This window comes from Culex pipiens, chromosome 2 (assembly GCF_016801865.2).
Source record: "Culex pipiens pallens isolate TS chromosome 2, TS_CPP_V2, whole genome shotgun sequence".
Classification (NCBI taxonomy): domain Eukaryota; kingdom Metazoa; phylum Arthropoda; class Insecta; order Diptera; family Culicidae; genus Culex; species Culex pipiens.
In genome coordinates, this window is record NC_068938.1 from 5,381,512 (window position 1) to 5,403,845 (window position 22,334).

Here is a 22,334-nt window from a genome sequence, read left to right on the forward strand (position 1 = left end):
TGAATTTGGATACCCATAATGCTCCCCCAATAAATTTCTTGAAAATACTCCGTAGTTGGGATATTCCGGGTTTCACCGGAGAACCTGGAACCGGTCCCAAAATGACCAGATATGTCCAAAATGGTTCTCAGCGTCATCAATGAGCTTGATTTTGAAAATGCTGAATTTTGATACCCATATTGCCAATCCAATAAAATTCTTGAAAATACTCTGGAATTGGGGATATTCCGGGTTTCACCGGAGAACCTGGAACCGGTCCTAAAGTGGCCAGATATGTCCAAAATGGTTTTCAGCGTCATCAATGAGCTTGATTTTGAAAATGCTGAATTTTGATACACATATTGCCACTCTGATAAAATTCTTGAAAATACTCTGAAATTGGGGATATTCCGGGTTTCACCGGAGAACCTGGAACCGGTCCTAAAGTGGCCAGATATGTCCAAAATGGTTTTCAGCGTCATCAGTGAGCTTGATTTTGGAAATGCTGAATTTTGATACCCATATTGCCACTCTAATAAAATTCTTGAAAATACTCTGGAATTGGGGATATTCCGGGTTTCGCCGGAGAATCTGGAACCGGTCCTAAAGTGGCCAGATATGTCCAAAATGGTTTTCAGCGTCATCAATGAGCTTGATTTTGAAAATGCTGAATTTTGATACCCATATTGTCACTCTAATAAAATTCTTGAAAATACTCTGGAATTGGGGATATTCCGGGTTTCACCGGAGAACCTGGAACCGGTCCTAAAGTGGCCAGATATGTCCAAAATGGTTTTCAGCGTCATCAATGAGCTTGATTTTGAAAATGCTGAATTTTGATATCCATATTGCCACTCTAATAAAATTTTTGAAAATACTCTGGAATTGGGGATATTCCGGGTTTCACCGGAGAACCTGGAACCGGTCCTAAAGTGGCCAGATATGTCCAAAATGGTTTTCAACGTCATCAATGAGCTTGATTTTGAAAATGCTGAATTTTGATACCCATATTGCCACTCTAATAAAATTCTTGAAAATACTCTGAAATTGGGGATATTCCGGGTTTCACCGGAGAACCTGGAACCGGTCCTAAAGTGGCCAGATATGTCCAAAATGGTTTTCAGCGTCATCAATGAGCTTGATTTTGAAAATGCTGAATTTTGATACACATATTGCCACACTGATAAAATTCTTGAAAATACTCTGAAATTGGGGATATTCCGGGTTTCACCGGAGAACCTGGAACCGGTCCTAAAGTGGCCAGATATGTCCAAAATGGTTTTCAGCGTCATCAGTGAGCTTGATTTTGGAAATGCTGAATTTTGATACCCATATTGCCACTCTAATAAAATTCTTGAAAATACTCTGGAATTGGGGATATTCCGGGTTTCGCCGGAGAACCTGGAACCGGTCCTAAAGTGGCCAGATATGTCCAAAATGGTTTTCAGCGTCATCAATGAGCTTGATTTTGAAAATGCTGAATTTTGATACCCATATTGCCACTCTAATAAAATTCTTGAAAATACTCTGGAATTGGGGATATTCCGGGTTTCACCGGAGAACCTGGAACCGGTCCTAAAGTGGCCAGATATGTCCAAAATGGTTTTCAGCGTCATCAATGAGCTTGATTTTGAAAATGCTGAATTTTGATACACATATTGCCACTCTGATAAAATTCTTGAAAATACTCTGAAATTGGGGATATTCCGGGTTTCACCGGAGAACCTGGAACCGGTCCTAAAGTGGCCAGATATGTCCAAAATGGTTTTCAGCGTCATCAGTGAGCTTGATTTTGGAAATGCTGAATTTTGATACCCATATTGCCACTCTAATAAAATTCTTGAAAATACTCTGGAATTGGGGATATTCCGGGTTTCACCGGAGAACCTGGAACCGGTCCCAATGTGGCCAGATCAGTCCAATATGGTATTGGGTATTATAATTGTACTGTAACTTGCATTATGATAAAATTTTAAACAAATTGTCATTCAACATTCGATCCAAAATGCAAAACAACTAGAAAATAGAGTGCAAAAAAAAAGTTACCTGGTTGGTTTTGGGAATAATTTAGGGTAAGTGCTTCTGTTTTTGACTTTTCAAAAAGCAAAATAATCTAAGAATCTGTCCGCATCTTTTGCTTCTTGAATTTTGAAAATCCGTCCACAGGGAGCCGAGATACAGCTGTTTGAATTTGGACTTCGCCTTTTTTCGCTAGCTTGGTAGTTCGCGGGATAATATTGAGGATGGTAGTTTAAGTGATAAGAGTGGCATATTAGCCGTTTGGTTTTTCGCATCGGCAGCCAAGTCTAAACACTATTTAAGTGAAATTCAAGTTCCAGGAGATGCGTTGGAACATCCTCTACCACCTGGTGCTAATATCTCGTTTTTGCCAAAAGTGGATATTAGCCGTTTTTTCGATGGTGGGCAGTATAGCGACGCTTAAACCTTAACCGATTTCGAAAAAAAAATCACAGTTACTTATTTTTGCCTAAGGAATCGAATCAGGGGGTATTCCTGAGGTCGATTTTTTTAAATTGTCACCCTAATGTGTAAATTATTACTTAGCATGACCTTTTTTGTCCGTAAGTACAGCAAATTTCCTGTAAAGTTGATTCTAAGACAGCAAAAAATATGTTTTCTGAGTAACAACAAAACAGCGTTCAATATACAGGTAACATAATCTTAGCATTACTGGAATATTGATCTTTTGAACAACTGACCTTGAACCTTTTGAAAGGAAAGGCTCAATTTGACAAAATCAATAAAATTTGTTTATCAAAAAAAAAATTACAAATATTATATTTTTTACACTCAAAATCTGTCGAATAGTTGCTAAGATGTTGTAACCTGGATATTTGCTGACTAAACTCAGAAACAGATTTTTTTTCGCTCCGGCTTTTGGAGTATTAATTTTATGATTATTCATCAAAATTCTGTTATTTTATCAAACAATCACTAAATAAATATTTTGACGTGGTTTTGGAATTGGAAACGGTCCATGTTGCGCAATTCTCCTTATGTGCCATCAAAAATTGCATTTTGGTTATCTTTAACGCTCAGGCTGAAAGTCTCCGTTTAATGATTTTTTTCGTTTTCATTAACTTTATTTCTACTATACTCGGTTATTAATAGAATATCTAATCAGTGCATTTATCGCTTACATCAAAATAAAATTAATTATTTTATCTTCACTTTTCGACCATACTTTTCCTATGAGGACTCCACTAAAAATTGTTACGGTACATGCCCTCACGTTTGTATGTTGATAGCACACTTGGGTATTGTCTACTGTAAGTGGGAGTAACTTTGGATCTGATGACTCAACCATGCACAAAACCAAAAAGCAAAACATGTGCATCGCACATGATACCGAGGACCCCCCGCGTTACGGTAGTACGAACTACCGGCATAGACGAACGACGACGTTAGTGAATGAAAACGACGATTCATACACGCAAGTGCCCAAGGGAGAGAGGCCAGTCAGTTTGTGTTGAACCGTTGATCAGTCGAGATCACTTGGTGCGCGCGTTCGAGACCAAAATTTAAGCCCGCAGAAACCCGCGATATCTCAGCAGGCCTTGCGGTTGCGACTTCCACGCGCGCGCTCGAAAGAGATGTGAGCCGTGCCGTCGAAGTTCGGAAACACGCACACAGATTTGAAAAATTCGTCATGCGCACGACGGCGGTTGCGGCGTGACACGGGGTGACAAACGGCGTGTTGTGAGGCGTATCACGGCGGTATTTTCACAGACACACACACGCGCGCAAGTGTCAAAACAGACCAGAGGCAGGACTTGATATTTCGGAGCAGCAATGACAGTGGACGGTCGGAGTTGATGTTTTCGCTGCTGGTTAGCGCGTGTTTGGTGGTGAAAATTAGTGTTTTATTGTTAAGGAATTGGTCAATTAGTGGCGTCTCGAAAAGTGGTGCGACTCTGGTCCCGCTGGGAACTTGAAGTTGCCGGTGCAAAATATAGTAATTAAATTACCTCTGTGGTTCACCAAAGTGACACACAAAAATCGATCCGTGAGACAAACGGCATGGCCACAATCTAGGTCATACAGTGTCGAAAAGAAAAGTGAAAAGCCGATATCAAACGATTTCCAAGCAATAGGAATAGCCCCTAAATCGCCGCAACAACCGACCAACCAAACCAAAAGTCCAAACCAAGAGACCAATAACTAAACAATCAGGAAAAAGTTCGATCGCGGCAAGCCATGGAAGCCATAATTAGTGCAATAAAGGTAAAACGCTTTAATTACACACCCCCTCGTTCGCGAGGGGTGGCCACTTTAGCAGATTGCTTGGATGCGCGTGTGTGTGCATGGCCGTCGTAGTAGGCGGTGGGCGCCCAACGGTCATGGTCAAGTGTGCGGAACCAGGCGGCGACCAGCAACCAAACGCCGATTCTTCCTAGTGCACCTAATGTTGGCATATTGCGGACTACGGGCGAGTTTTGCCGGCAGTGATATATTGAATAATTAATAGTTGGTTTTTTTGCAAATCTGTGTGATTGTGTGCGTCAACTCTCGTTCTGAGCGGGGATCAATAATTTATAAGGTTCCCCTCTGTACCTTCTTTTTTATTGGTTGCGGATGTGACTACATTATAGTGCCGAGTTTGGAGAAAAATCAATTGCAGAATGCCAATTTCACTTTCAAATGGTGTCACGTAGCATGCCGTTCAGGGCTGGGCAGAAACATGTCTGGAATGACTATTTGTTACTGTACAGAAATGTGTCAAGAAGCTTCTCGCTTGCGGTTACAGAAACCGGTTTAACTGCTTTATCGAGTACGGTGACGATGTAGGAAGTAATCTAATGCTGGTTCAGTGACGGTAATGTTTACTTCATGGTATTTACAGCTAGGTTGAGTTCTATGGAAATATCTAGTTCATTCTTATCAACACTTAAAAGTCCAAGTTCCTAAGTAAACTAAATTTTTTAGTGCTTTAGTTATATTTTCTTCTTATTAAAAATTACTTAAGCATCATTATTGAAATGTTATGTATCATTATTTAAGATTTCACGAGATCTCAAAAAAAAATCGCTAATATCTCTCTTACCTCTGTTATTTTAAGTTTTGCAAAATTCATTTTAGAACACGCAGAAAAGATATTGCAATGTATACATTTCGAATTGAATTGGGTCAATGTTTACACAGCTGCCTCAGATTCTGTAGGATGTTTTTTGGAAGTTGCTTAGGCCGTTGCAAATATTTTTCAAAGTTTATGTCACCCAGGGATGCCACATTTTTTTGTAATGTCTGTAAAAAAAAATATTAGTGAAAATCCACATTCATGAAAATCCACCAGAAATTGCGTTTTTAAGCACTTGACGAATAACGAAATAAGTTTCTGTTGATAGTTTTACCTAATATTAATTTAATGATTTTTTTTAAATAGTCTGTGCACCTCAAAAAAAATGTCTGACATAAGCTCAAATGTTTGTGAAACACAGACAAATCTGTGCCTCTCCCCCTTCAAAATTGGTCCAAATAATCAGAGGGCAAAACACATATTCATAAAATTTAAATTTTTTAATGAAAATAGAAGTTATATCAACTGAAAACAGTCTAAAATGCATTTTTCTGCATTGATGATCATATTTAGCATATTTAGGCTCGTTTAAAAATATTTTATTTTGGATTTTTATGAAACTCCGATGTGCAGCACCGCAAAATCTAAAAGTACTTAAGGAACACCCTAACATGTTGTAGGTCACCCTTATGACACAAAGTTTTGAACAAACCAAAATATACGGGTCGAACTATTTTTGCCAGGTGTTTGTGTGGTTATTTAGTTTTAGTATTTTATTCATTATTGCTGAGAAATTTTATATAATTCAAAACTTTTTAAATTGTTTTGAACATAGAGCACACACATAATTTGTATGAAGTTTAGAATATTCTGCAAATTTTTGGATGTAATACAATGTTGTCATGTATTATACATTTGTCGATACTTTTAACTTGATAACACTGGATACAATTCTTAAAATTGGAAAAAAAATTGCATCAAAACTAAATTAAATACTTTATCAGACAGTTCTCAAGATCTGTCCTTAGTAGATAGTAAAATTGCATAAATAGGCAGTTCAAGCTTTTTGTGAGCTTTTATTTTTTGCTAGTAACTAGGGTTAGTGATTTTTCGCGATTTCACGGATGCCACATAATCCGTGAAGGTTGCCCTTGGCCGTAAAAACTGGTCAAAACCGTGAAATATATTCTTTGGTGAAATGCCGCGAAATTCGAAAAATCGCTTAAAAAATGCTCTTAAGCGTGATTTGAACAAATCACAAGTAGAGCATTTTGGAAGCAGTTGTTAAAATAAATTTAAAAATATTGCATGGTCAATAGGGTGGTGGGTACGGATTTTGAAAAGTTCTCAGATCAAGTTCTGGTGTGGTTCCCCTTGTAGGGCATACCCAAAGGGACTCTCACGCCAAATTTCAGCTCATTTGGTTGAAAACTGGCTTGTCTCAAGCGGGTTCAAATTTACATGGAAATTACTATGGGAAATTTTGAATTTTCGTTCATTCGCTCCTACAGGCCTGGCGAAAACATGTAGAAACTTCTAGGATGGCCAGAAATGAGCGGAATCGTCTGGAGAACAACTTTCCCTAAGAGACCAGGTCGATTCGTTCAACCCCCATCGAGCTCAACGGCAATAAATCCGGGGTTTTCGGAACCAACGGTTTCCCCAGAAAAGCATCAAATTTTCCTTAGCATGCTATGAATGCTTGATGGACACCGCGACGCCACATGTCAAACAGCTACCACGTGATTGTAAAATTTGCACCATAACAGTTTTTTCTTATTTGGAGGTTTAGAATACAGCTTAATGGTATCAGGATCACCATAAATAATAATTCTATAGTTCAAAAAATAATAAATAGTATTTTTTTATAGGCGATGCTAGTCCAAAACAACGGAATTACTGCTCAAACTGTTTTATTTTTTTCTTTTATTGAATTTCACTTTGAGTTATCCATGGCATTCTACACTCAAAGGTCATTTCACTGTATTTATATTTTATGATCAATATCTTCAAAAAATGGGATCTAAATTGACCAATGGGGTGGGTACGGATTTTGAAAAGTTCTCAGATCAAGTTCTGGTGTGGTTCCCCTTGTAGGGCATACCCAAATTTCAGCTCATTTGGTTGAAAACTGGCTTGTCTCAAGCGGGTTCAAGTTTACATGGAAATTACTATGGGAAATTTTGAATTTTCGTTCATTGCTGTCGAAAATGAAAACAGTAAATTTCAAAAAAAAAAAAACGTCGAATGTTTTCGATTTCGTTTCAAATCTTTCATGAAAATATAAAATTTCGTCTAAAATGTCATAGAACATTTTTGTAAATGAGTTATAAAACGTTTAAGTAGGAAACTGTAAAGATATAAAAATAGATTTTTGCAATTCCGTCGTGAAACTATTTACTTTTACTGTCATTTTCGAGCGACAAAACAGCCTACTTTTCCCAACAAAAATTAACAAAATCGAATAGTAACACGTTGCAAAACAAATGCTGAAAGCTCTGAAATGGATGCTGAAAACTTGATCTTTTCGGCACTTGTATCAAAAAGTAATACTTTTCAACATTGTTTTGATTCAAGTGGTTAATTTACTTAATACAAGGACATTTGGTCTATAATTCAATTCAAAGGGTGTTTTTCAGAATTACAAAAAAAATGTATGGAACTCGTTGAAATACTTTATTTTTCAGCACTCGTCGTATTTATCCAACTCGGTGAATTTCGTTGGATAAATGTACAATTCGTACTGAAAAAATCGTCATTTTGCAACTTGTTGCATAAACTACTATTTTGTATAAGTAAAAACAAAGTTGTTACGCACCATTTTTATGAGCTGGGCTTCAAATTTGATTTTCACCTGAAAACCTTCCATCTTGGGAATCAAACTCATGACATTTGGGTTAAAAATCTGAGTGCCTAACACCTAACTCAGGCAGACCAAAATTTACTAAAATTGAAGGAATAATTTAAAAATCCCTTTGAAAATTAAAATAACGTTTTTTTTATATTAATAATTTATTACAATGTGAGCTTCAAATTTGGCCAGCCATTCATAAACTTTGAGCACCCCTGATTCAGAATATTTATTTATCATATCGTTAATTTCATTTTTTATTCAAATTGTTTTTTTTACAATAATTTTTTTTTGAAGGCATGATCATACCGCAAAATGTTGTAATTAACTTACAATTTGAAATTTTTTATTGTTTTTTAATGAAGTCTTACAGTCCTCCCGAAATCGTAACCATGGAAACGCATCTAAAATCTTAATCTAAACCCGCAACCAACCACAACAATGTGCCTCGCCACCAGTGATGTCAACCATCGCGAGGCTCATTTTTGGTTCGCGGCACATTTTTTGTTTGTAGTACTTTTCAGTTACGGAATTTGACAAAGTTGTGTATGAAGGACTTTTAGAACACACCAAATCGTACAACTTTGCTGAACATAGTGTTGATTTTTGATGAATACAAAAAAAGTTACAACCAAAAATGTGTTAGGCAAACGAAAGCATCGCGAACCATTGGTCTTGAGGTCTGAAATCTTCTTGTAACTTTTTGTGTACAAATTTTACAGCTAGACAATGTTGTGAAGAAATGTTGCTGTTGTTGAGTTCTACAAATGCTTCGAACACAGTTTTGTCGAATTCCGTGACTGAAAAGCACTACAAACGAAAAATGTGCCGCGAACCAAAAATGAGCGTCGCGATGGTTGACATCACTGCTCGCCACACGTGTCCACGTGCACGGCCTACTTTGTAACTCGTTTTGGGCCTCCCTCAACAGAGCAGCATTAGACCATGCAGACAGTAAACTGTCCAAAGCACTTTTCGATGGAAGAAGGCAAGCGAAGGTAGTGAAAAAGGGTAAAGGCCGCGCACAATCGCCGTTACGTAACGGATTTGGTGCCAGGTGCCAAGCGACGGGGGTGAACCGTTTGAACTGTCATCGTCGTCGTTTTTGTTGACTTTTTTTTCTGTTTACTTGCTTACGGATCTATACTTAGCGCGATTTGTTAGCTTGTACGAGGTTTTATTTCTGTACCAAGTTGTCGTCTTCCTTTAGTGCTCTATTCGTTGGTAGAGTGCTGCTACTAGGGGGAAACATTTGAAAATGGCTTATGAAAATGATGAAAGATGCTTGTCATGGGTTATAGTAATCAACCGATGAAGTGAAGTGCAAATAATTTGGTTTTATTTACTTTGTCACAATTAATACGAATGAACATGTCAAGAACAAATTCTACCATTCGAAAAAGACAGACGACAGCGAGGTTCGTTGGTTGGTTAAGTTTGTTTACACTATAAATAGTGTGACGGAGGCTACTTGGATGGCTTGGGGAGGTCAATGCACTCTACTAAAGTTTATTTGCATTTGTGACGAGTGTGAATCACGCCAATGAATTGCACTTAAGGATCGTTAACCGGTCACTTAATGCCGGCTGACATCTCTCTTTATCTTATTGCCCTTCGAACAGTTTTTTCATCACCAGATAGAACGAGTAAGTGGTCTGCACGGCCTGCAACGGGTTCAACGCGAATAAAGAGGCAAATAATTGCGACAAAACGCTCTGTCATGGTGCATTACCTTGCCAAATTGTTCGATGGTGACATAGTAGAACTTAAACGCCGTCACGCCGACGATCCGCTGCGACCGGACGCTAATTAGTAGCACTTTTCTCTGGATCGCCAACGGAGCGTCGTACCAGCGGAAGTTGTAGATCTCGGTGGCGACGGAAGAGCTCTGGAAGAGATTTCCTCAATGACAGGACGAGACAATTTTTAAAGTGAAGACTCACCACGTGAGTCAGTTCAGAGCCGAAGAATGAAAACGCCAACATTTCAAAAGCTAAAATCTCGCAAAGGATTAGCGTTGTGAGGGCTCCAAAGTTTCCAATGCTCTGAAATTGTAAGCGATTAATATAGTTTTGATGTTTGCTTACCTTTAGCAGTGCGCGCTTCGTTTTGACCAAGGTCAGCAACGATAAAGGTGCGTAACTGTCAAGCGCGCGCGCCTTCGCGCACGTTACCATGGTCATGTAGAAGATGAGCATACACCACACAATCACACAGCCGAGAAATTGGGCCAGCAGAATCGGGCTGATAAGTTCCTCCAGCATGGCGGCACATCTGTACAAACGACAATTTTTTTGGGAAACGTTATCGCGAACCAAAACACACAGAGTGCGTAAAAGGCTAGACGCGCTTACTTCAGGGCCAGATAGTGATGCTTAACGACGGCGTCCACTTGGCGGTTGAGCTGCCGTCGGCGGCGACGGTGGCTTAGCGACTTATCGAGCAGCTGGATGCGCTTAAGAACCAGCTTAAACATCAGCGATACGTACTGGAGCAGACTGTAGTAGAGCATCGATTTGAGGGCGAGGAAGATGGCGCTGCAGAAGAACACGGGGGCGATCAGGACTTCGCAGATGACGTAGTGCCACATGTTGCGGTGGTTCAGGAGGGGGAGTCTGGAAGAGGGTTAGGTTATTTTGGGTTTTGCGAGGGATTTATGCTGTACTCATTGGGAAAGTCAAAGTAGAAGGGTGCGTTGGGGTCATTCCAGCGCAGGTATTTCCAAAAGGTCAGCAAAATGGGAGCTACGATGTAGACCGGGATGTTGGACCCGGTGTACACGAAGTAGAACCGACAGATGTTGCGGACGAACTTGTTAGTTTTGACGATCTCCTCACGAAACTCCTTCGGTTGGTCATCTTGACAAACTGCAATCATTCAACGTTAAATTTTCGCTGAAAAAAAGCAATAAACTTAATTACACTTGGCAAACGCTCGATCCAGAATGTCCACCAGCTGAATCAGCTTGGGAATCTTCCACACGTAAACCACAAACACCGGGTACAACATCCCCACAAAGACAATCTCTCCCAGGTGCCGAATCAGCGTCTGCATGTCACTGGTGTCCAGGTACGCGATCAGCGGCAGTAGCCGCACGGAAAAGTGCACCGCAAAGAATCCGTACAGTCCGAGCAGGCGCCGACGGGATCCCCAAGCGCGGAAGAATCGCAGCAGGCGCAGCACAATCGGGAACACCTGGTCCAGCTCGCCGAAGCGAAGCGCTCTGGGGAACAGCTTCATGGCTAGCTTGGATAGGTTGTGAGCTGACGGGCTTTGTTGCAGGGCTGGTTTTGATACACCAGTTGCGTGAGGATCTTTGGGAAATGCTTCACCGGGTTGCGTGACCCTATAATTCGGAGCATGCTTTGATTGGGTTTAAACGTGACTGCTTTCAAGGGTAATCGATGATTACAATGCTGCGCGTCCAAGCAATCCGCCTTTGGTTCAGAGCTGTTATTAGATATTAATGTTTGATTTTCCTTTTCAGGACGCCTTTTTGGGCAGCTGGTCCCTTCAGCTCGTGCTCGGTTCGATCCTGCTCAGCCTGGTATGGCCCACGTTCAAATATTACGCAAAAATGACCGCCATCCTGTTCGTTTCGTTCATGGTGCTGGTGATTCCGATTCCATTGTTCCTGATTAAGCCCCGGTGGCCACTGAATGCCCTGTGAGTATTCAAGAAATCGTGAGTTTCACATTTTCATGAACAAAATTCACGATATTATAACTTTCAGAATATCCGGAATCGTGGCCTGCGAATTCATCCGATGGCTCGGAGTGGAATACGAAATCCGGGGGACGGAACATATCAACGTCAAAAACGGCGGAGTAGTCTTGCTGAACCATCAGAGTGCGATAGACATCGTTTGTGAGTTTTTAAAATGTCAATCCTTACAGTCAATTAAAATTTTGCATCTTTCCAGTACTATCCCGCTTGCTTCGCGACTTCCGTAACATCGTTCCGGTCGTGAAAAAGGAGCTGTTCTACGCGTTCCCCTTCGGCATCGGTTCCTACCTGGTGGGCGTGGTGTTCATCGACCGCAAGAACACCGCCTCGGCAAAGGATGTCATGAACCGCGAGTCGATCGCCATCAATCGCGACAACGTACGGTTTCAAACTCGCCTCGCCTGCTTCGACCACCTTCAAACAATCGCTTCTTTTTGTCACTTTTCCAGCTCAAACTGGCCATCTTCCCGGAGGGCACCCGCCACGACAAGGACACGCTGCTCCCCTTTAAGAAGGGTTCGTTCCACGTGGCCATCGACTCGCAGTCGATCGTGCAGCCGGTCATCGTGTCCAAGTATCGCTTCATCGACCACAAGCGGAAGCGGTTTGGGCGCGGGCGGGTGATAGTGAACATCCTGCCGGAGATTTCGATGCAGGGCAAAACCAAGGAGGACCTGAACGCGCTGGTCGAGCACTGCCAGAGCACGATGCAGGCCGAGTTCGATGCGCTGAGCGCCGAGGTGCAACAGTACTGCCATCTGTAGGGCGGATCAAACTGAGCAAACCAAACAAAAAAACATAGAGCAATTTCGGTTGTGTAGGGGAGTCCGCAAAGGGAGATATTACCAAAACAACAAAACCAAGGACAGGGTCGAACCTTGCCACTTTTCGGGGAGTAGTTTTAGAATAAGTGACTCAAATACCTTACTCTAATGAGAGTAAAAGGGTAGGCAAAGAGTATTAGATCGAGTGCGTGCATGGGAGTAGGGATGCTCATTTGATCTTTGCGCTGCCAAACGAGGTCATTCTTAGGAGTTTTTTTTTTTTAATTTTTGCAAACTATGTCGCATCGTTAATCACTAGTCGAACGCATGTTTTTTCGCAGACAAACAAAAAAAAAAGGTTAGGAATTGATACTTAAGGTCTTAAAGTCCATCCCGTTAGTAGGGTAACGAATAAATTTTTATTGATCTTGGAATTGGTTAAATTAAAGAAAAAGACAAAAACTGTAAATGATCGGTGTTTGATTCTTGAGAAATGATCAAAAAAGTTCCTGTAGCAATTTCATGGCACAAAGTATGATTCACCAACATGACCTAAACTTTGACGATCAAATATCTATATCTATTCTTAGCTTAACTCTTTATCAAAAACTAGAAAAATGCTTTCGTATGTAGTGCCTAGTAATATTATTTCTGATTACACTAAAAATTTAGTTCTTAAATTTGCCTTATAATTTTCGCTATTAGAAAAAATGTGCAATAATTTTGTGTATTAATCGATAACATTTAAAGCATTGAAAAAACATTTTATTTTATTGAATAATATTTTCAGATTCAGATGGCTCTTGCTAATTTTTTAATAAATCTCAAAATTTTCAATAAGCTGTTTTCGAAAACATTAACAATTACCTCGATTATATTTTCTGACCTGAGTGAGAGTCAGATATTCAGAAATAATCTTTAGATTAAAATTTAAGTTTTAGTGAAATACGTATCGCCTTTCTCTTGCTGTAAAAATTACCTTTTTATGATGATTTCGATTTTAAATTACACTATTCATAAAGTGTTTTTGACTATTTCTAAGTAATAAATAGCTCAAACAAAAGTGAACAAGAAAATCTCTCTTGTTGATGTATCTGAAAATGTTGTTTGAATGGTTGTAAACTGCAAAAGTGACGAGAATAGGTCGAAAAGCTTTGTGTGACGAAAAAAAGTATATTTCCCCTATTTTAGATTTTTAAATATTCATTATACAGCACTGTTTTCTTACAACTGTTGTAACCACAGCTCAATTTTTTAATTCTGTTGCCCTTTTTAGACATCAGATAGAGTCGATTGACATAAGCTTAAAAAAATATTTGCTTCATGAAAAAATAAATCTGGACATTTCAAACTTTCTGAAGACACTCAAATGATAAGAAATTTGAATGATAAGTAGGCTTAGTGATTTTTCACGCTCGAAAATAGCAAATTTCACGGGGACCTCAATTTCAAAACACCAAATTTCACGCAAATTTCGCGGAACGTGAAAAATGTTAAAATAACTCTGAAAATCTTATGTTTAAATCAAAAAACTACTTTTTATGCTTCATTATATATTATTCTTCAATAAACTGACGTGAACGTGACAAAAAAATCTCCTAATTATCAAAAAAAAAAACCCGTCTGGTTTACGGATGGGCTCAATTTATATTTTGAAACAAAATGTAAGGCATGCGTATTCTCTTATTGAATTGCTTTTTTAATATTCAACTAAAAAAGGTTAAAAAGTTTTCGCTGATTTGCTTCTGTTTTATCAGTTTAAATTTTATTGAATTTCAAATCAAAGCAAGATTAAACAATCTTGACCATCCAAAATATGTAAAATAGTTTAAATTTTCTTCAACATTTAGACCATTCAAAATAATTTTTAAGGTTTTCATCTCTCTTTTTAAAAAACTAAATTTAAAATCCATAGGCAAAATTTTTATAAATTGTTACGAAATCGAAATTTTTATTCAAATTAAGAACAGAAAACAAAAAAAAATACTTTTTAACTTTCAAGGGAATTATTCACACAAATAATAAAACACACACAATAATAAAAAAAATCTGAAATGTTTTAAAAAGGTGATTTCAAAGATTAAAAATACTCTTCATTTTATTTTAAATAAAACAAAGCTTGATTCTTTTAATTTCTTTTGAAATCATACATCTATATAAATAAAAAAGGTGCAGGTGGTTATGTTCTACATGACCAATATGACAAAGAACTTTGTACAAAACTCCTAAAAAATATTCTATTTTATTTTATATTTTTTAAACATTGCCTATGTATTTAATCCTAAATAATTTATTCCTATAAAATGTTTTCAATCTTTGGCACCTCTGTGGAAATAAATTGCCAAACAAGTATGGTTCGGAAAATGTCCAATCAAAATGGTAATTTTCATGTCCAGTATCAAAAACATGAATTTTGTTACCCATATTGCCCAAAGTCGAATAGTTCGATTAATGTCCCCCTGAGAAGACCTTCCTCCAAGGGAATGGCCACTCCGGGTGTGGCCAATCCGGTCAAAATGGCCATTTTCATTACCAGTTTCAAAAACCTTGAATTTTGATACCCATATTGCCCCAAGTCGTATGGTTCGATTAATGTCCCCCCGGTAGAACCTTCCCGAGGGCACTGGCCACTCCGGGTGTGGCCAATATCCTATAAATGTGGTCCCAAGCCCATTGCCCCAAATCATTCTGGTCTGGTGACCGTCCTTACAATCTTCATAAGAACAGAATTCCTCCCAATTTAGTGCACAAACTGTGTCTTTCAATGTGTGCGTGTGTGTGTGTGTGTGAGCATTAAAATTACCACCGTGGATCCGCCTTTGTCGATTCCTCGTCAGGCACTGAATTTTTCTGAGGCTATCTGTTAGCTTAAATAGTTCGCATGAAATGTGGCAACAGTGGTGCAACATTCTCGCGTGACAGTTCCACGAAAACAGGAGAGAAGGCAAAATTTGTTAAGTGCTCTCAGCCAATCAGCAGCCGGTATTTTTCCTGCATTCATTTTTTATTTTCATCTTAACTTTTGAATACTTTAACAAAGTTTTAGCAACTTTGTGAAATAGTCTTCTTGCAATTTAAGACTTCCCCTTTCGTTTGGTGGATGAAGCATGCAGATTACTTGAATTGGGTGGAAGATATAAGCGTTTAAACAATTACACAAATCGTTACACTTTCGCTTCGCGAAATTTTGGATTGACACCCGTGAACAGTGCCCTTAGGACAAAGTTCTTTGTCAAAATTTCGACGGTTTTGTTCGAACGCGAATCAATTCAACACGGAACGTCGGATCGAGATGTTCTTTGTTGCGTTGGGTTCGTATAAGTCCAAGGAAGGTTCTTACGCCAAAAAGTTACAACTTTGGCCACTCTGGAACCGATTCCGGAAAATCTGCAGATTGTATGGGAAAAGCTGCGTAAAATCAAATTTTGATCACAGGAGGCTGAATAAGGAAAAACATTAAAAAACGTCAACAAACGAAAAAAGGAAAAGACGAAGTTTTTCGGGTAAGGCTTGTTTTAAATAAAATAGCAGTAAAATTTGTACTATAGCGAATTAAAATATTACTAAATTTAGTGAGTTTCTATAGAAACTGAAAATTTTAATAATTTTTCAAATGGTTCATATCAAGCTTATCAAACGAAGACTAATAAAATTTACTAAAATAGTCTTTATGGTTGAAATATTTATTATGAAGTCATTTGAAAAAAAAGTGATTTGAGAAAATTGATAACTTTCAAGAATTTTTCACCCTTCCGTGGAATCGTCAAAAATTCACTAACCCGTTATAAGTAATTGAACATAAAATTTCACGGGATTTCGCGGAAAAAGCCATATTTAGCGAATTTCACGCTGTCCGCGAAATCGTGAAATTTTTCTAACTCTACTTATGGGAGAACTGTCATTTCTATCACTCGAATCCGGTGCTCAATTAAACCAGTATATTCACTCGCTTAATTCTACAGTAGTTCATAAGATTATTTTTATTCCTTTTTGAGTTTGATTAATTATTTTGAGAAAAATCGTTACATTTTCACACAAACATAACATTTCACGGGATTTCGCGGAAAAAGCCAAATTTCGCGGATTTCACGCTGTCCGCGAAATCGTGAAATTTCACTAACCCTAATGATAAGGAACATATTGTTCATCATTTTCTTATTTTTTTTTATAAACAGCTGTAAAATTTGTAGGAAGTTGCAGATCTTGACTTTCACCAATACAAAAATAAAATCAGAAAATGCTAATTAACTTGTTGAACCTGTGTTCACGAATTGGCTGAAAGATTGTACTACTATTGAGCAATTCTCAAATTTTTGATTTGCCTAAAACTATAGGGGCCTTCCCTATGACCAAAGAATCCATTTTGCGTCATTGGTTTCGTCCATACAAGTTTCCAAACAAATAATCTGTACCTCAGCAGAGTTTTTTTTTTTGAGAAATTGTTAGGAACTTTTCTGAACATTATGAAAAATATAATTTAAAGCTTTGCCAACCATGAGCACTGTTGAAAAAAAACATTATTTGAAAATGTTTCACAAAAATCAAACTAAAAAAATAGGAGTGTACCAATTTTTCCCGAAATTTTACCTACAACTTTGTCGAAGACTTGGTGTCCCATAAGAAATTTCGTTCTCATATTCTGAAACATGTAGAAACCGTTCATATGAACAGCTGTCAAATTTGTATACAAATTTGTAGTGATGATCCAATGACGCATAATGGCTTCTTTGGTCAGTGGGGTCTCCATAGCTTCCAAAAAGGATGATTTCTTAAAGAGTTGCTCAATTTGATGACAATTTTTTTTATTCTGAATTCGTCCTTAAAAAAGTAGTTCAAAACATGATGTGTGCCGAATTAAAAAAAAACAAGTTTTATTACCGTCAGTGGGGGTGACTATGGGTCAAAAAACGATACACCTCTGGTAATTTCTTAATAACAAAAACAATTTAAATAACATCGAAAATCTTTCAACGAAGATTTGTTCTTAGATAGTTTACTAACGTTTTCCCAAAATATGGTGGATTTTGATGAACACTACCTTAAATGCCAATAGTTTGAAAATAGACCCAATCTCACCTCTTAGAGGGGGTAACATTGGGTCAAATGAAACTAAAGTGATGCTCAAATACAACGATGTGGTAAAAACAAGTCATCCAACAGTGTTTCTTGTTCGAGGGAATCGTATTGACATGCTACAATGTTTGAAGTAGAGATTTTCAATCATTTGAGTAGTTTTCGAGCAATTCCAACAAAAATATTAGAAAAATGATTTTTCGAGAGGTCATTTTTGGCAAAAAAAGGAACCTCAACTTTAGACAGCTGCCAAAATGACAGGATTTGTTCTAGGAACGAGATTTTTTAAAGCGAAGTCATCTTAAGATGTCCCCTACACAACCGATTTAACAGAATTCAGTTTCATTGAGAACAACCTGAGGGATGGTAAAATCCGTAAAAAATCACTTTGACCCAATCTCACCCCCCAGACCCAATGTCACCCCCACTGACGGTAGATAAAATTTTTATATTTTATCTAAAGTACAAAACGGTAAAAAATCTTTTGAAAAGTTCGTTTATTTATCAAAATATCGATTGAATTTCAAAATGAAAATAATGATGATCACATTCTTCACTATGAGGTCTCCAAAATCACGTTGAATTAGAAAAAAATAGTGGATCATGTGTTTTTTTTTAAACTGGGTTTCTAAAAAAAGGAAAAAATTAAATTGTGCTTGTTCCTATTGACAGTCCTGAGCAGGCCTGCCCAACCTTTTTGGCTAAATTTACACATTTTTAACAACCAAAATATCAATTACCAATGTATTTTTTTAATGATTTTTAATGTTATTATTTTTTAATTGCCAAAAGTATCACATCAACAATAAATTTGCAAATATCATTGGCTTTAAATCTTTTTTTCTAATTTGTGGTATCGAAAATGTAGAAAGAGTAAAAAGCTTTAAGTTGATCCAAATTTGCATTAATAAGAATTTTCTAAACAGTTTTCAATCGATATAACAAGTTATCGATGAAAACTTTCATTGTTTGATTGACACTTTAATTTACATCATTTCCAAAATTTGAAAAAAATAATGTTTCTAAAACTTACAGATTGGCCTTAATTTCTTTAAAGTGTTTTGTAAGTTATAATAGAATCAAGACCAAAGCAAGAGTTCTTCGATTATGTTTATTGGAACTTAAAAAAAACTCTTGATTTGAAAATTTGAATTGATTGTTTATATTTCTAAATTATTCTGAAAAAAAGGTTTTGAAAATTATTTGAAAATTATTTGTTTTTCCTTCTTTAATTTTGTTTATTCACTTTATTTTAAATTGTTATGTTGATTGTTGATTATTGATTATTATTAAGTCATACTTTTATTTCTTGAATTGCGCTAATTTATTCTTATAAGGTTTAAACCGTTTAAACCTATTATGTTTTAGCTAGAGTAGCAATCGATTAATCAAGGTCGCTTCTAATAAAAAAAAACTGTACATTTACGAAATCACGCTCAAATCAATTCTAAATTTAAAATAGTTATAACAAATGAAATAGCGCAGTTAGATCCAGCAACACTAACATATCTAACTCATAGAACTCAATCTTCAAATCGCAGAGAAAAAATGATCATCCCTACCACGGTGCTGATTGTTAGTCGACAACACTTTCTTCGGACTGAACAATTAAAAACAAATTAAGCATAAAAATGAACAACAAAACAAAAGAATTTAAAATAAAACATTAACATTAGCACGTAAGGTTCCCGAGTCTGTACGTTAAAATCGCGAAGCTTTACTTCGACGATGCCGTGCCGTGCGGGTGGCATACTCTTTGGGGGGTTAAACAGGAAAAATACAGAAATTAAAGTCCGTTTTCTAGTGCCGTATTCACTCACACAACAAACTCAGTTGGTTAGGTTCTCGATTTTCTCAAACGTTAGCATGTAAGGCGTCGAGCTTTAATTTAAAGAGGCGATTGCGATGAAGCAAGGGAAAGTAGCATCACACATTACTGTTACAATTAGCGCAAAATGTAATCTTAACCTTCAAATAAAATTTCTTGAGAAGAAGTTGGGGACGAGTTGAAACAAAGGCTCTTTTAAAGTGGTTCTAAATCCGAAAATTCAAATGAGTCCCTTCAATCCACTGCCAGTTGGATTGCGTGAGAATTAGTGTCTAGTCTTATCGTCTAGCGGTCATCTAGTTCTCCTTGCACGGAACGCCGCCTTCTTGGACAACGACACCCCCGCTTGCTGCGCAGAAATCGGAAATAACCAAAGCGACCTATTTTTGGATCCTTGGAAGAAAATCGCTCCAACCTTTGGCATTTCCGTTTTGGGGGTTTGGTGACCTATTTTGGTCATACGAAAAAATGTCTTTCTTTTCTTTGTATCCACAAATGAAAGAAAACAAGCTTCCACCCATTCTAAGTCAAGGGTACCCGAGATAGTAATCGGGAAAACCCCGCGCGGGGGTCACCTGCCCAGAGTCAAGACAGAGTGGCACTCACAATGGCCATCGTACCGTGTCCCCGGGACAATGATTGATCGGCCCAAACCATCAACAATGGCGTTCCAATTTTAGATCTTTTTATTCCAATTGCGTGTGTTTTGATTGTAATGACCAACTGTTGCCCTCTCCTGGAATGGTTTGACCTTTTCCGTCAACGGCTAGCGCTGGTCATCGAGGTAGGCTTCGGACTCCCCCGCACTTCAAGTGGGGCGTGGAGTCCTTTCATAGTAGGCGGTAGGAGGTGGTGCTGATGGGTTGGAAAAGCGCCAAATTGTCGGTTGATGGATGGTGGCTGCGTTGTTGGTGGAATAAAACGAGAAAAACGAGCTCGTGGCACGCGAGGAGGCGCGAAAAAATGGTCAGGGTTGAACAAATTTACAAGAAAAAAGTTGAAGCTATTTATTTTATTTTTAAATTTTATTCCCATACATTTTATTTGCCAATAATTTAATATTTTTATACTTTAGGAAATATCAATCTAAATTTTTAAACAAGCCCTTCAATGTTGTCAACAATTTTACCAACCTAATCTAAATGTTGATCTAAATATTGACAAACTCAAAAACAACTATTCTTTGATTCATCCCTGCAGTGGTGATGGATTGTAAAAGCTTTGCTTTTCAGTAGTAGACCAAGCTTTTACTCACGGGTGATAACCGAATAGTACCGACGACTGCTTGGTGGTTCAACGTTTATACACCCACATGTTGTGGCTATGGTTGCCAGTAAGGCAGATAATGCTTGGATTACAAAAGCTTGCTTGCACACTTCTTATTTGATTTCAGTTGAAAACGCTGAAGAGCTGATATGTCAACATTTGAGGTACGATGGAATTAGACGCTATTCTTTTTTTGAAACGTTTGTTTATGTCGATTTTTATTAAACATATTTGAATAATTTTAAATACTTTTTTATATTTATTAAAGTTTTTAGGTTTTTGTCGCAAAACTGTGTAAAAGTAGTGTCGAAATTGTGATGGAAAGGCATATTTTTCAACCTAAAAATAAATTTTAAGAATTTGAGTTAAATTATTTAAAATTCAGCAAAATCACACTTTAAATCAAAAAGGAACAATAAACAGTTCAGACTCGATTATCCGAAGGCCTAGTCACTACGGATAATCGAATCATTCTTTTTTTTAATTGTCAATTTTAAGAATGCCCCCTTCAAATTTTCTAAAATTATTTAGAATTTTCAAATCCAAGATGGCGGCCAATTTGGCGGGGATGAAATTTTGAATAAATGACTTTTTTTTATAGACATTTTTTTTATTTAAATTTGACTAAAATGGGGTCACAGAACTCGAATTTTCACTAAACACAATTGATTCAACCTATTTTCACTAAACACAATTGATTCAATCATTGATTCACTCAAACACACGTAAATATACGAAAATTGTATCTTTTAAAGGAATTTTCTGATCGATTTGGAGTCGAAGGTAAAGTTGTAGGACTATTAAGAAAAAAATACACAAGGAAAAAGTTGCCGATTTATAAATTATCTTTTTTTCACAAAAAAAAAAACATTTCTCAAAATCCATATCATCTAGTTTTTGTTAATTTTTTATATTTTTTAGGGGACAAAAAACCGCAACTTTTTAGCCATTGATGGATACAAATTTTGCCATCAAGTAATGATTTTTTGAAAAAAATAAAAATAAAAATAAAATAGAAATTTAAGTCACAATTTTTTTTTGCTGATTTGCAATCAAAAAATACTTTACAGATTTTTGTGATAAAATGCACCGTTTTCAAGATTAAGTCACTTTAAGTTTAATTTTCACTAAAAAAATTTTTTTTTTTTAGATATTTTAGATTAGTGTCTATGATTGTTCATTTCAAAAAATATTTTTTGTTGAAATTTTAAGAATTTTTCCAATAAAATTGCCTAAGAGACATTGAGTATTGGACCTTTAGTTGCAGAAATTCAGCGAATAAAAGAAAAAGAAATAAGAAAATTGAAGTTTTTCAAGTCTCATCCAACCATTTTCACATTTTTAATGACAATATCTCAGCAACTAATGGTTAAAATTTCAATGTAGAAACATTAAACATTTGTGAAATTTTATTATCTTTACGAATTAGAAACTTTTTGAAAATTTTTGAATCCAGACTAACATTTCAAATGGGCGTAATATTGAATGTTTGGCCTTTTTGAAACGTTAGTCTTGATGCCAAAATCCTAAAAAAATCGAAAAGAATAAATATCCCAAATTTATAAAATTTCCAGTAAAAATATTAAACCACCCAAACTTTCGTAAATCATTTTAAAACTAGTTTTCATTTTGTATTGAACTCGAAAAAAAAATAAACTTAAAATTAAAAATTGAAAAAATATGGAAGTTTGAGTACCTAGAAAATACGGCAATTGTGAAAATGGTATTTAAATACAGTGAAAATCTCTACAGTGTATTGCATCATTCGATACGTATTTTGCATTTAAGTTAAATAAGTATTTTCAAAAT

The 22,334-nt window shown here is 36.9% G+C and overlaps 2 protein-coding genes across 3 annotated transcripts; one reads left to right on the top strand and one right to left on the bottom strand.

Moving 5' to 3' along the window:
* Positions 1-3,485: 3,485 nt before the first annotated feature.
* LOC120418315 (1-acyl-sn-glycerol-3-phosphate acyltransferase alpha-like) lies at positions 3,486-12,827 on the top strand. Its single transcript, XM_039580648.2, has 5 exons — positions 3,486-4,224; positions 11,356-11,534; positions 11,602-11,735; positions 11,791-11,972; positions 12,044-12,827. Exons 1-5 carry the CDS (start codon positions 4,198-4,200, stop codon positions 12,356-12,358), a joined length of 837 nt encoding a protein of 278 aa, XP_039436582.1. The 5' UTR covers positions 3,486-4,197; the 3' UTR covers positions 12,359-12,827.
* On the bottom strand, positions 9,234-10,745 carry LOC120418325 (uncharacterized). Of its 2 annotated transcripts, XR_008212166.1 has the most exons (5): positions 10,534-10,745; positions 10,223-10,483; positions 10,043-10,142; positions 9,601-9,913; positions 9,234-9,532 (listed from the first exon to the last, which is right to left on the bottom strand). XR_008212166.1 is itself a non-coding variant. In XM_052708358.1 (4 exons), the coding sequence occupies exons 1-4, from the start codon at positions 10,743-10,745 to the stop codon at positions 9,674-9,676; spliced, it is 813 nt and encodes a 270-aa protein (XP_052564318.1). In that variant the 3' UTR covers positions 9,234-9,673. The 2 variants fall into 2 exon arrangements, 1 of the variants encoding a protein (XP_052564318.1); XM_052708358.1 differs by having other exon boundaries at positions 9,234-9,913.
* Positions 12,828-22,334: the final 9,507 nt, after the last annotated feature.

Coding starts and splice junctions, on each gene's coding strand:
- LOC120418315 (XM_039580648.2), top strand. CDS start 4,198: ATGGAAGCCATAATTAGTGCAATAAAG. Junction 4,225..11,355: donor CCATAATTAGTGCAATAAAG/GTAAAACGCTTT, acceptor TTTCCTTTTCAG/GACGCCTTTTTGGGCAGCTG. Junction 11,535..11,601: donor CGGTGGCCACTGAATGCCCT/GTGAGTATTCAA, acceptor TATAACTTTCAG/AATATCCGGAATCGTGGCCT.
- LOC120418325 (XM_052708358.1), bottom strand. CDS start 10,745: ATGATTGCAGTTTGTCAAGATGACCAACCGAAGGAGTTTCGTGAGGAG. Junction 10,143..10,222: donor CATCACTATCTGGCCCTGAA/GTAAGCGCGTCT, acceptor TCGTTTGTACAG/ATGTGCCGCCATGCTGGAGG. Junction 9,914..10,042: donor TCATCTTCTACATGACCATG/GTAACGTGCGCG, acceptor TTACAATTTCAG/AGCATTGGAAACTTTGGAGC.